The 14,092-nt window shown below is 39.1% G+C and overlaps 2 protein-coding genes across 7 annotated transcripts in view; one reads left to right on the top strand and one right to left on the bottom strand.

Annotated features, from left to right (window-relative positions):
* Positions 1-1,588, top strand: part of snap91a (synaptosome associated protein 91a) — a 44,451-nt gene extending 42,863 nt beyond the window's left edge. For 5 of the 6 annotated variants that reach the window (XM_026283840.1, XM_026283837.1, XM_026283841.1 and 2 more), the window contains one exon: positions 5-1,588. The gene's annotated coding sequence lies outside the window, so the exon portion shown is untranslated. The remainder of the gene's footprint in view (positions 1-4) is intronic. The other variant, XM_026283838.1, reaches the window with a different exon arrangement.
* Positions 1,589-1,852: 264 nt separating this feature from the next.
* LOC113116022 (inactive serine protease 35-like) lies at positions 1,853-7,507 on the bottom strand. The gene is made up of 2 exons (XM_026283843.1): positions 7,105-7,507; positions 1,853-4,123 (listed from the first exon to the last, which is right to left on the bottom strand). The coding sequence occupies exon 2, from the start codon at positions 4,108-4,110 to the stop codon at positions 2,833-2,835; it is 1,278 nt and encodes a 425-aa protein (XP_026139628.1). The 5' UTR covers positions 4,111-4,123; positions 7,105-7,507; the 3' UTR covers positions 1,853-2,832.
* Between the last annotated feature and the right edge of the window lie 6,585 nt (positions 7,508-14,092).

Raw genomic sequence — 14,092 nt, forward strand, 5'->3', positions numbered from 1 at the left:
GCAGTATTTGTTTTCTCAAAGAATGAGCTCCAGTGAGAGAAGTCTGCTGTCTGTTTACACCCCCAGACACCCGAGGAGCCTGCAGCTAAGATATCCACTGACCCCGCCCCCAACCCAAACCCCGCCCTGTCTGCCCCGCCCAGCCTTCCTGTGTCATGTTGTAGCACAAACTGTGAAGTGAATCATAGAGAAAACAAGACGAAAAATTAAGATGTGCTTATTTCGATGTTATCCTTTGTTTTGAACGAAAATACAATTATTTAAAAAACACAAAAATGAAAATGAACGGTTAAAAAAAGATACGTATGTATGTCTTTTCCAGTGTTTAAGTCTGAAATGAATGATGTGTGTGTGTGTGGATCCCCTATACTTCTCATTCCTCTAGGACTTCCCTTTTGGGGTCAGAGTTCCTAAACAGGTTGTTGAAGAGCTTGCTGTTGTATGTTAGTTTTGGAGCAGTGTGCAATGTATCATGATTCGCAGACGGTACTCTGTGTATATTATCCTCATTGACCAAAAAAGGTCTCTCCTCTGCTCCAATTTTTATCTGTGTACAACTTATTGATGTGAACCTGGTACTCGGATTATAAGACATGCTGTTGTCATCTCCCATCATTGACATTTGTTTGTTTACAAATAATAAATATATGAATTATAAATATATATGAATTATGTATAAATTAATAACATATCCAGGCTCCTCTATCATAGATAATTCTCTTGGTGATTGCATGTCATTTTTGTATTTTAACTGGTATTTATTTTTCTGATATATACATATATTTTTTGATTCTTTAGTTTAAACTTCGTTTTGTTTTTAAACTTTAATTGTCAGTCAACGGTTTACATACGTTCCCCAAGAAAATAACCTTAGCGAATTTGGACTTTTAATTCACCAAATCTAAAGTGCTACAAATCTCAGATGACCTCTTAGAAAGGCCTTTTGCAGTATCCTGACATAACAAACGTACAGTGACTTGTTAACTGTTTATATGTTTCCCAAAAAATAATAATAATAATGTTTCACAGTTATAGTCAGTGGAATGCTGTGTTTGAGTCTCATAGTTACTTGTGCTTGTATGAAATCCAAATTTAAGCTGGTACATGTAGTGTTATTTTGTATAATTGTAGATGAACTCATCCACATGTTTGGTTCTCAGTCCTTTCCGCTCATACTATAATAAACCCTGACCCTCATTCATGCTCCCTCTGTTGGTAAGTGATGGTACTGTAGTTTGTAAAGTAAGAGTGTGGAGGAGATCTATCAGATGAAAATACCTGAGTTAATAGAAAACAGCGTAGGTTCTTTAGATAGACTCTTAGATCTGTAAAAAAAAATGTCAGGAGGTCACTGTTAAACAGTGTTACAGAAAGGTCTGGTATTGCCAACCCTCTGTGACTCACTCTCCCTTTTACAGTAGAAATTTTATGGAAATGACAAAGGCAGATCTTTGGATCTCTCTTTTGCAATTCTCTTGAAATTTTTTGGTTGTTTGTTTTTATTTATTGATTCATATGATATTTGACACCCCTACATAGTGCATGTAAGCCCTCTGAGATGCAATAAATACTGATGGGAAGAATTGCCCACGTGCGTCCCCCTGTGTCTGTTTTCAAAAGGATAGATCTATATCAACACATGATCATTAAAAAAGAGACAGTATCATTATTCAGTATTTTTTAAGCTGCAAAGTTTAAGACACATGTTTCTGGTTAAAAAAAATATTACTGGTATGTGTGTGTATATATAGGCTATATATATATACATATATATAAAGGGAAATTAAGCATCAAGAGTATAAAGAAAAAAAAAATTGAAAGCTTAACTAAAAAAAGTGAACACACTATTTTGTCCTCTTAGACCAATGCATATAAATTTCAGTTTATTTGGTCCTTAATAACAAACATTTGGAAAAAGTTGTACAAATTGAAAAATTATGCCATCCTTTTTTGTTTTTAGTTCCTATCAAGTTATATTGCCTTTCTCTTTATTATAATTACAGTGATATGTATCATTCACCATATGTCAATTTAAATAACCCTGTGTATTTTTTAAGGAAGGACATGATCATATGAAACTCATAATACGAGTCTTACATTAAATACATACTTACAGTTCTACAGTAGACTGTTACTCCAACAGGTCCTCTGATGTTTTGTATTTTTTTAAAATTAAATTAGCACCAAAAGTCAACAAGGGCATCTGAATCTGAAGGGTGAACCTCCAACTAATTGCCTGCACTGTGATACAAAATGCAGAACAGAAGCCCAAGAAGACAGGTTACAGTTTATGCTATCAAAGGCACAAAATTAAAAACATCTAATAATGATAACAAGAACAAAATATTTCAAAGAACAACAGCACATTGATATTCAAATGTGTTATTCAAGAAGAAAAAGGAAAGTAAAATCCACAAATAAACTTCTAAGCTTTTTCTCTCAGAAAAAAAAAAATCCTTTTCTTGTGTCAACTAGTCATCTAGCTTTCTACTTCAAGGTATCTAGACAGATTACCAGACAAAATAAATGCCTCCCATATAAAACAACACGGACTGAAGTACATTTTCTAATTCAAAATGACAGTTTAGGACAGAATTAGTTCTCGTTAGGACATCTGAATCTAGAAATACATTCGCTCTAACTGATTCATAACAAAAGTTTGTCTAATAAAATAAATTAAGGTATCAAAATAGCTTGGAAAAGTTCAATGCTAGGTGTGTTATGGTCTTTAGTGTTGATGAATGCAGCAGTTTGTGTAGTTCACAAATGGGAGGCACAAGGGTTGTTGAGAGCCAGGACAGAGGCAATCAGATGGGCCGCTGATTGAGTCTCTCAGGTGCCCCGACACTGGCTGGAGTCCCCATGGACCCAGAGGCAGATTTGTGCGTACTTAGGGGGTGTGATTCGCACGGCCACGTTGTAATCCTGCTGCATCCCATTAACATCCACCCACTGGTGACCAGAGAACACTCCAATGATCTTCCGCTTCCACTTCTTCTTGCCAGGTTCTTTAAGCCGAATGTAGACACCCGAGCCGCTGGAGCCGGGCTTGGCGTCACAATACTGGTACAGCAGGTCGTTGGACTCATCAGACACAGAGCAGAAGCGGTACACCAGGTTCCCTGGCCGGTCGTCGTCGAATCCAGAGAAATGGATACGTCCTGCAGGCAGCTTCTTGACGGAGGGGATAACACCTAAATCCATGTACTTAGTCTTCTGTGCCCGTTTGAGCTCCAGGATGGCATAGTCATAATCAGCTACAACGTTCTCCGAGATCCCTTTAAACCAGCCCTTTGGCACCTGCATCTGTTTCACCCGGGTCCACCGGAACGAGGGCTGTTCGGAGGTGGTGCTACGGCGACTACGGTTTCTCCTGCCTTTGCCCTTTCCCTTAGGCTCCTGCTTCTCTCCAATTTCTATATTTTCATTGATTTCCTCCTCCTCCTCCTCCTCTTCCTTATGCTTCCTCTGGCCTTTCCCTTTCCGTCCTTTCCCTTTCCGTCCCTTCCCTTTCCGACGGGAACGTTCTTTCAGCACACCAACGCTGAGTTTCTGTACCCCGTCCAGGTAGTCTGTACCATTGTGGATGCAATGAGCCGCAGTCAGGACGTGTTTGGGGGACACGAGCACTCCGGAACACCCCGTGGAGATCTTCACAGATGTGGAGAATGGATACTTCAAAGAGTACTGCTTGTCAGCGATGGTAAACCGTGTGTCCGTGCCGTAGACTTCTCGCCTGCGCCGACTATGTGACCCAGAACCTCCCATCAAGTCGTTGCTCACATTTAGCTCCTGTATTGTGACGGTGGTGAGCGTGCGGGTTCCGTTTTCGTACATGGTCTCATAGGACAGTAGCTGCTCCAGATCGTCCAGGCTGGGCTCTGGGAAACCCTGCTGGCACTCAATGCCACATATTCCATGGAGCTCCGTTTGTGGCTTGGCCAAAAACTCAGAACTTCCCAGGTGCACCGTTTGCTTTTCTTGCACCAGTGGTACTTTTCTCTGCGGCCAGGTGTAGTCATCTTCACCTGTGGGATCGTCCAGTGCTGCAGACACCAGCACAGACAGTGCTGAGACGCAAAGCAGGAGCGTTAAGGGTACCGGGCCCATTGCAGAGAGACCCCTAGAACAAACAGAAAGAAAAACAGAGACTCAATATCACTTTATATATTTCATATTGAGGTATTTCAAGAAATTTACTGTCTTTGGATAAAACATGTTCAGCTTTGCTCACAAAAGGCCAGAACAGTCAAAGCCAAAAATATGAGAACACATTGTGCTAATTATACAATATTGGTATTTCCATTTTTTTTTTTTTTTAAGATTTTTTCCATTTATATTATCATTTTAGTCAATCCCAAAGCATACTTAGATTTTTATGCATATGCTAGTATATGCGTCCAGTGTGCGAATTTTCTTTCCTTGTGCTTCATTTTTTTTATTTTTTATTATTATTATTATTAGTTGTATCAGTAAAATCACTGCATGCAGTATGCCATGCATTCATGCATGTGGTATGTTTCTTACATGCATTCATACAAATTGGTGGATCTCGTTCATGGTTCAAGCACTGTGCATTTTGGATGTATCTATCATTTAGCAAACCTGATTTATTTCATTAGCTCTTTAGTATGCATTAAGGGGCCTTCAATAGGAGCGGGCTGGAAGTATTGAAATCAGGAACCTGGGATTACATTAATACAGTCATGACCACTAGGGGGAGACAAATAATAAGACTTTGTAGCACTAGTTCAAGACCACTGAGAATATGTGACTGTCTTTACTGTATAGTTCACCTCATTCCCCATCATCACATTCCACAGATATTTAGATCAAATCCTAATGTGGAAAAAAACTTGGAATCTGCTTTTAAGGCACAATAAAATGTAAACATTATTTAAACACAATAAAATGTTATTACTAAAGAAATAGTTCAAATAATTACTGAAAGCCAGATTTGCTGCATTAGCTTTAGAGACTAAACAAATAGCATACAAAAATGCTTGCATTTAAAAAGTAGCCCCTAAACGGCCAACTGAGAGAAAATATCTCCCATTTGAGGAAAATTATGCTGCCTGTGGAGAATGGAGGTTTGTGGCGGGGACTGTGTGAATATTGACCCTGTCGACACTGACTTGAGTATTTTTGAGTCAGTGTTTTGGAAACCTGTTTGCAGATTTAAGATTTAAGATCTTTCAGGGTCCTGATTGGAGTGACAGGTTTATTTTGCAATAATGACCAGTTAACTTTACATTGTCCAGTTTAATACACAGCTACTAACCAGTAAAGTTGGAATATTGAATTCAAAAACATATAAAACATGGCCTGAAAATGGCAACAACATCATATTAAAAGATAAAAAAGTCACCTGGAGTTACACCATAATCATTAAATAACTGACAAGATGGCATGCAAGCAATTCAAATCTTGAATTTTGTATCTTGAAAAAGGAAGAGCAATATAATAGCACTGTTACAAGTATTTTTTTTTAAGAATAAGGCCAGCATTATCAAACAAAAAAACGTTTCCACCATGTGAATTTACATTCTTTACATAGAGCATAATTACTATCTTCCCCCTCACAATTCTGAGCCCCATTTTTTAACCCCATGTCAAAAAACGAATCCATAAGCTCAAACAGCCCAAGTCTGAAAGCATTTCTATAGGAAAGTCTTTGCATAAATGCAACATGACAGAAATTATTATCCAGTCACACAAAGAAAAAGGAAAAAAAGGCCAACTACAATGCCAAGTGTTTCACAGCCACCACTCTTTCTCATTCATCATATTTTAGATGGCTGAGCACCCAAGAAAAACATTGACTGCAGCAACCTTTTGTAATCAGTAGGGGTGTAGAGGGTGGGTTGGAATATAGATTGTTGCTGCATTCTTGCTTCAGTTCATCCCCGAGGAGCTGAAATCCCTCTCCTCTCACCTCACACTTCACTATGACATGTCGTCAATGTGGATTATCTACATCAGCCGCTCTGTCTGTGAGAATCAATCTGCACAGACAATGTTGTGTGGCCTCAGTGGAAGTGTGAGGGGAAAATATGTGTGCAGGGAAGTTATGGATCCAGGCGATGACAAATCAGATGTATCCCTACTGGAGAGGGCCACGAGAACCGAAGCACTTACAAAAGTCCAAACAATTTTCAGTAAGACGATGTTAAATGTGCAGACAGCTTGAGCTTTAAAAAGCCTGCAAAACAGACAGACTCAGGCAAACTCAGTCTGACATGAGGTCTGATCTCTCTATCAACAGTTCTCTTGCTAAAATGAGCATCTGCAATCTGACATTCCTCCATCAGTGCTGAAATATCACTACGACATTTCCAATGGCATTTCCGATGGCTTTTCTGTAATAGACACATCTGCCTTGTTCAAAAAGATCTTGAGATGCTTAGATTAGCGGAGGGAAACTGGCTGTGGTGCTAGATGTAGAAAATTCCCCTCAATGTCAGCATCAGCCCATTTTTCCATTACAAGGCACAGAAATTTCAGTCTTGCACATGTGCAGACTTCTCAACCAGCTTCATCAACCAAACGGTGGCGCTAATGGTCCCATTTACAATTACATTTAAAACTGATTCATTCAAAGTTGCCAGATCTTTCAGTGCACGTCTTTTCCTCACCATCAGTCATTTACGGATATGTGAATATTTGCATTGATAGTTATAAGTAATCTGCATGGTAATCCTCTCGTTTGCACAACAATTACTATGACAACCAGACTTTCCATCAAAAAAAAAAAAGACCTCGGCTGTAAAAAAAAAATCAAGGCCTGATTTTAAAATACATTTTGTGAGCTGAGAGGTCTTTAACATATCCTAAATGTAATTAATTATAATTAATGATATATTAGTGCAGATATATAATTAAAGTATTCAGTGCATTTTCAACATGACGAACTCAACTAAACTTTCATGAAAAAAAAAATTAATTATAGCCTATCTTTCATAGAAGCTTTGCAATCAAATACTATACTTGAGATGCAAAGGCGAGAATGATGGGCAAAAGGTGTTTTTTTAATGCAAAGAGGAAAACTTTTACAAGAAAATAATAATAAAAGTGATAACTCTCTGAAGGAGAAATGCGCCATACCTGCTATCATTCGATTGATGGAGATGTTCAGTCCGCAAACAGATGCTTGTTATATAAGCAAGAACCGTCTAAAAGTTACTTCATCTCAGAGGGTTTTCTGCTGGATGGGCTGATAGTCCGTTTCTTCTCATATCTGCTCCACCTTCAAGACAGGGAGAGCTCAGAGTCGAAGCCCTTGGTGTGAATTACACTTGACGTTTAAGGGAAAGGGAGGAAAAAAGTCCCAACAAGTTTTTCACAAAGAGTTTCGTATAGGGGAGGGACCACCATGCTTTGCAACGATGGAGCGGAGAAAGTGAAGCTGAGAAAGCGTTCACCACTTAATCTTAATGAATCGTGGGATTTGAATAAATCTCTATTTGACATTTCAAAGAGTTGCTTATATCCAGAATTCAAAGGGGCTTTCCACGGATTCGTTCCACTGAGAGCACAATATAGCGCAGCAGCGGCTTTATTATGGTTCAGTTCCGTTCCCACATCACTGACACTTGTGTCCGTGTACATGATGTGGCAAACACACGAGCAGGGGGTCTGTCAGTTAAAAGAACGCCTCCAAAGTGGCACATGTATTCAGATTCTAGTTTGGGTCGATGACGTCACGCTCCTTTTTTTGTCTCTATGTATTCGATCATTCACAAATTAGATCAAATACATATCACGCAAGACCGACTTTCTGTGATGAATGTGCTTTCAGTTTCTGAATTCTCTTATACATTTTTGTGAGACTAAAGACATAAATGTGATAACTAACTACTATTTATAAAAACTAATAGTAGTTAGCCTAAGCCTATTAATATTTGAAAAACTTGTCTTGCCAAATCAACGTGAAGGAAGCAAATTTGGTGTCATGTGACAGAACATAACAGGAAATTTTACACTTTGACACATGACTGTCTCAGGGTAAGGTTTTATTAGAAATAATTTTTAAAATATTTTTATTAAAAATAATTGTTTTTCAGTTCAAATGAAGTAACCCTATGAAAATGTTGTGATATGATTTTTTTTTTTACCTACATATGTGGTAAACTTCCTAATTTATCTTAAAATTTCTGTTTATCATCCTCATTGACTCATACAAAAATATAGGGGTTTTATGTTTATTCACCCTTTACTTCATGCACAGTCTCTTTAGAATAGTTAGTTTGTTCATTGCCATTTATTCATTGCTTTATTCAGTGAGAGTAACACTATCAAAAGTGTTAATTCTTCCACTTAATGAGCTGCGGGCGAGCTCTGAGAACCTGAATGACTGGGTTTTATTTTTTCCATGAAATTAAAGAGGCCCCCAAACAATAGTGTTGTGTGTAGACACAAATTCCTTTCCTATTGAAGTGACTGGAACAAGAAAGAGGCATTGAGATGCAAGAACTGACTTCAGATGAGATATGTCATATACATTCAGATATTTTGCCTTTTTTCTTGTTTATGTTCTAATTTACGTTCATTACCACATCTTAAAATCACCTTTCAGTTTTGTTAATTTTTCCCAGAGATTTAGGGAAAGGGTCAGTCTTTCTGGTTCCACAATGTTGGCTCACATCAGCACCCTGTGAGGCTCTCTGTCAAGTCTGAACAGAGAAAGGCGATCTCATTGCTTTAGACTGCGGCATTCGCCCTCCAAATAAGAGAATGTGCCCCTACAATGATCATCTTGAGCTCTCTCTCAATTGCTCTTATTTTTTGAACATAGGCATTATTCATTTTATTTTATTTCATTAGAACACATGACATGAAATGATGGAGGCAAAGTGGGGGAAATCAGACTCTTGTCTCCTAAATAAGAGCCACTTCTATTTGTCTGTAGCATGTGCAATAGGTTATCTGATATTGCTACGGCTAAAATGTGTGATACATTTCATATCTAGCAGAACCCATAAACTGTTACATGAGTGTTTGGCAGAGTCACTCTGAAAGGAAGGGCCTTACTTGATATTTCTGCTCTTGGTTGTGTGATGCAATGGTTCCATGGAAGTTATTTTGTCAGGAGAGTCAGCTCTATGAAGCGCTAGGTTTTGTGCAAGCATATGTCGTTTGAAGATTGTGTCACTGAATATTGCAACTGTAGTGTTTGCTTTGAGTATTCGTTTCTTTGAAAAATAGTTTGAGATTCAAACCAGCATTGTGTCTTTGCATCTTGATAGTCTTCAGCAGACAAAACAGCAGATTAATCTCCTCTCAACTGGGTTTGCATTGGCCATGACTGGATTCCAGTTTGCTTAACAGCATGTAGTCAGATTTCAGCTGCTAACAGTCCATCCATGATTCATTTATATGCTAAAGAAGACAATTTGCTTGAGTTTAAGGGAACATGAGTGTTGTGTTAAGTGGCTACTCACGCACATCCTTAGAGAGTCGATGAAGGCTATATACTGTAGATTAAAGAGTCAGGTGTTTATTTATGCAGGTCATGGTCATAAACCATCTCAGTAGGCCTTCACCTTTCCATGGCTTATTAGAGCTTCCTGTCTGACAGAGAGAGCCATTTATTGCCGCTTAGCCCCCCTCTGCCCTGTAAACTAGCTGGAAGATAACTTTAGGTTAGCCCTACAGATGTGTTGACAGCAAATATTTAGACACATTCAAAAGTGTGAAATGTCAGGCTGCAGTGTCATTATATAGCAAACATACAAGCAGTGTTCGAATGTTTAGGCTAGTTTGCCTACAGAGCAAACAGGTCTGTGGACGATGCAGTAAACATTGGACTGCATTATGTTCTGCAACACCTAGACAGACCAGGGACTTATGTGAGGATCCTGTTTGTGGACTTCAGCTCGGCATTCAACACGATCATCCCAAACCTCCTCCTGCCCAAACTAAATCAGCTCTCCGTGCCCACCTCCATCTGTCAGTGGATCAACAGCTTCCTGACAGACAGGCAGCAGCTAGTGAGGCTGGGAAAATACACATCTAGCACCCGTACAATCAGCACCGGAGCTCCCCAGGGCTGCGTTCTCTCCCCACTGCTCTTCTCCCTGTACACTAATGATTGCACATCTAAGGACCCCTCTGTCAAGCTCCTGAAGTTTGCAGATGACACCACACTCATCAGCCTCATTCAGGACGGTGACGAGTCTGCTTACAGACAGGAGGTAAAAGAGCTGGCTGTCTGGTGCACTCTCAACAACCTGGAGCTTAACACCCTCAAAACAGTGGAGATGATCGTGGACTTCAGGAGAAACCCCCCTGCACTCCCCCCACTCACCATCATGAACAGCACTGTGACTGCAGTGGAGTCATTCAGGTTCCTGGGCACCACTATCTCTCAGGACCTGAAGTGGGACATTCACATTGACTCCATTGTGAAAAAGGCCCAGCAGAGGTTGTACTTTCTCCGCCAGCTGAGGAAGTTTAACCTGCCACAGGAGCTGCTGAAACAGTTCTACTCCACCATCATTGAATCCATCCTCTGCACTTCAGTAACTGTCTGGTTCAGCTCAGCTTCTAAATCTGACCTCAGAAGACTACAGAGAGTAGTCCGGACTGCTGAGCGAATCATCGGTTCAACTCTCCCATCTATTCAAGAACTGTACTTATCCAGAGTGAGAAAAAGGGCTGTCAAAATCACTCTGGACCCCTCACATCCAGCACACTCCCTCTTTGAACTGTTGCCATCTGGTCGACGCTACAGAGCACTGAGCACTAGAACGACCAGACACAGGACCAGTTTCTTCCCTCAGGCAATCCATCTTCTGAACAGCTGATAATAATGGCGAACACACTACACTTTATATTTATATGCACACACACTTTATTTATCTAACACACATACTTAGTATACACTTAAATTTTGCACACAATATATATGTACATACATAACTTCACTGTGTAATATACCTGCCTACAATTGTCATTTGTATATTGTCATTCACTGTCTACATATTTGTATTTTTATTCTTTTATTATGTGTTTTATGTTCTGTCGCTGTCATTCTGTTGTACTGCGGAGCTTCTGTCACGAAAACAAATTCCTCGTATGTGTAAACATACCTGGCAATAAAGCTCATTCTGATTCTGATTCTGATTCTGATCTTTTTTTTTTATGTTTTTGAAAGAAGTGTCTTATATATACCAAGGCAAGGCTGCAAAAATCAGCAACATTGTAAAATAATATTGCCTTTTAAAATAACTGTTTTCTATTTTAATATGTTTTGGACTTTTAATTTATTCCTGTGATTTTTGAGAAGCCATTACTCAAATTTAAAGTCACACAATCCTTTAGAAGTCATTCTAAAATGCTGATTTGGTGATCAATAAATATTTCTTATTATTCTTGATAATAAGATAAAAGTAGCCCACCAAAACTCCTGCTAAAGTGAGACACTTGGACAGACTTCTCTACGAGACATGACCTCCTGTGCTCGAGGCGAAGCTGCCAACATACACAAGAGAGGAGCACAGCACTTCAAGCATGCAAACACCTAATACAATCTAAACAGAAATGGTTCCTAAGCAAACACACCAATTTGGCACAAGGAGTCATTCTGCTCCGATATTGGCCCAGACTTGGTCTACAATTCAACATGTAAGTGTTCTCAAGTCAGTAGTTTGAAACAAGTTCAACATTTTACAACAAAATGATAAATATATGCTGACTTCCATTTTTGGTTGAGAGTTTTTGTTAGACTGTTGCCTTCTGCATTTCAGTGTCAATAGTTTGTAGTGTTTCAAAGTCAGGGTCCTGTTGATTGAGCTCACAGGTTATTTAGTTGTTTTGCTGAATCTTAAGTGTAATATATACAAGACTTTTGTACAAAGCACTCACAGTCAGACTCTGGAGACTTGCACTGACTGAGGTGTCTTCAGAGAACTTCAGGGTTAGAGGTACCTCAAATAGTCACACGCCTAAAACACACACATCATTTGCTTGAGATTCAAAAGCTATTCAAACACCAATGCCAATACATAATTCAGAATACCCAGACCAGAATTTACATTGTGACATCTGTATAACTGTTAATGAGCTTCTTGTCTCAAAAACGTCAAGTATTGCAAATTAAAAAAATTGCAAAATCACACTGGCCTCACTATTTGTGCTAGATCACTTCAATTAACCAAGTTAAAAAGCAGCTCTTATTCCTCTTGTGTGACCTTTGACCTGCCTTTGCATTTTCAGGCGAGTCTCATTATGCTGTATGACTGGTTTCCTTGTGCTTTTCCTCATCTCTCATGTTTTCTGACGGTGAAATACGTTTTTACTCAAGCATCACGACACTTGGGCTTTTCAATTCATGTTCAGACCTCTTTCTTTTGCACTCATATATAGCTCCAACTTCACTCACCTTCTCTAAGTGCCCTTTTATCAGTTAAGAGTCTACATTTCAGAAGAACTGAATATAAAATTGATGATCATTTCTGTCTGGAACTCTTTGTCTTTCCCTGTCTGTCACTGACACCAGGGAAACTCAGACGTCTGTGTGTGTGTGTGTGTTCCTGTAGTTCTGTGGAAACTCACCAGGACCTGAGGTGTGTGTGTTCCCCTTGGCTCACCCCTGCTGAGATTTTTATTGGGATATGATTGTGCTTGTTAAAATCAGCAGAAATCCCTCACCGGGAACTATTGTGTTTAAATGCTTCCCTCTTGAGATGCAGCTCAGTGGGCAGGAGCCTACAATGTGTTTCATTAAGACAATGTGTTTATGCATTTGTGTAAAGCGGAACTAACAGCATGGAGAAAATGCAAAATGCTAATTTTGTGACATTTCTATGCCTTGTTCTTTCCATTTCCCACCTCTTCTGATTCAATTACTCTCTTGCTGCTAAATCTTTTCTCTTTGTTCCTAAATACAGTATTACTTTCATATGTTCACAGTTCTTCACAGTTCTATTCAAATTATCCATGCAATTTCCGTTATAAGTGCAGAGGGATCCCCTTTCTCCCACAGCAGGTCCTTCACTGAGAAAACTCTCCACTGATAAGAGTTTGTATTGGCAGGTATATATCACGACACAGGGAGTATAATTTCTTCATTCCTGGAAGTCTAGGTTTTTTGGTTCACACTATGTAAGTATGTGAGTGTGTGTGTACGTGTGTGTTAATACCATACACCACAGCTTCAGCAACACCAGGTGCTGGTTTTCAGAGTTTAGGGAGGAAGTTCAGCAATCCTCTGTAATCAAGAACATCCTTCACTGTCTTTTTAGATATTTCCCCAACCCTGCTGTTATCTGACCAGTGTTGTGTCTTCCTTGATTCAGCGAGGGTCCAGTCTTGTATAAAAATACCCAATAGGGTCAAACAGCTTAGATCTGGGAATAGAGTGTAATAGAAAGCTACTGGAATTCCTGTATGGAATCACAAAACCTTATCGCTGAACTCAACACCTCTGCAAATATAATTACACAGAAGAAAGCAAGCCTTGTTATTATGAAGCAGATAACACAGAGTGTGCACAGAAAATAGCATGTTTACATTTTAGATCCTCTCTAAATTCTTTTCAAAGCACAAGTGATAGCACTACTGGCTTATCGGACTTTTGGGAACTACCATTCCATGTGAGAAGAAGAAGAAGCATAGAAAAAGAAAAGAAGAAACCAAGGCTTTTTCTTTTTGCTGTTGAACTGCTTGTGTGAGGCTATTTATATTTTGTTGTTTCACAAAGTAAGGCTGTCCATTTAGACTATTTCCATAGACTGTTGCTTGGTAGATAAAACTGCAGTGTTTGTATCTGTTATATTATCAGCTTTATCAGCTGTGTATCATCCTGTTTATCATTCTTTATCACCCTTGTCCTGTTGGTGTAGAGTGTAATGAAAAATGGACAGTGTGTTCCTATCTGGGCCTCATTTTGCTTTTATCTGAGCCTCATATTCTTGCCAAATTTATCGCTCCATTTATCTGTACGTAACTCTGTGTGACAGTGTTTGGACAGCTAGTGTTTGTCATTTTGTCATATCATTTACAAAGCCTTCGCCTCTCTGAAAAATCATCCTTTTATGATATTTTTAGTAAAAGAAATATTTGATAGATTTAGCAAGCTAGGATTATATTT

The sequence above is a fragment of the Carassius auratus genome, chromosome 16 (assembly GCF_003368295.1).
Source record: "Carassius auratus strain Wakin chromosome 16, ASM336829v1, whole genome shotgun sequence".
In the NCBI taxonomy this organism is placed as follows: Eukaryota; Metazoa; Chordata; class Actinopteri; order Cypriniformes; family Cyprinidae; genus Carassius; species Carassius auratus.

Coding starts and splice junctions, on each gene's coding strand:
- LOC113116022 (XM_026283843.1), bottom strand. CDS start 4,110: ATGGGCCCGGTACCCTTAACGCTCCTGCTTTGCGTCTCAGCACTGTCT.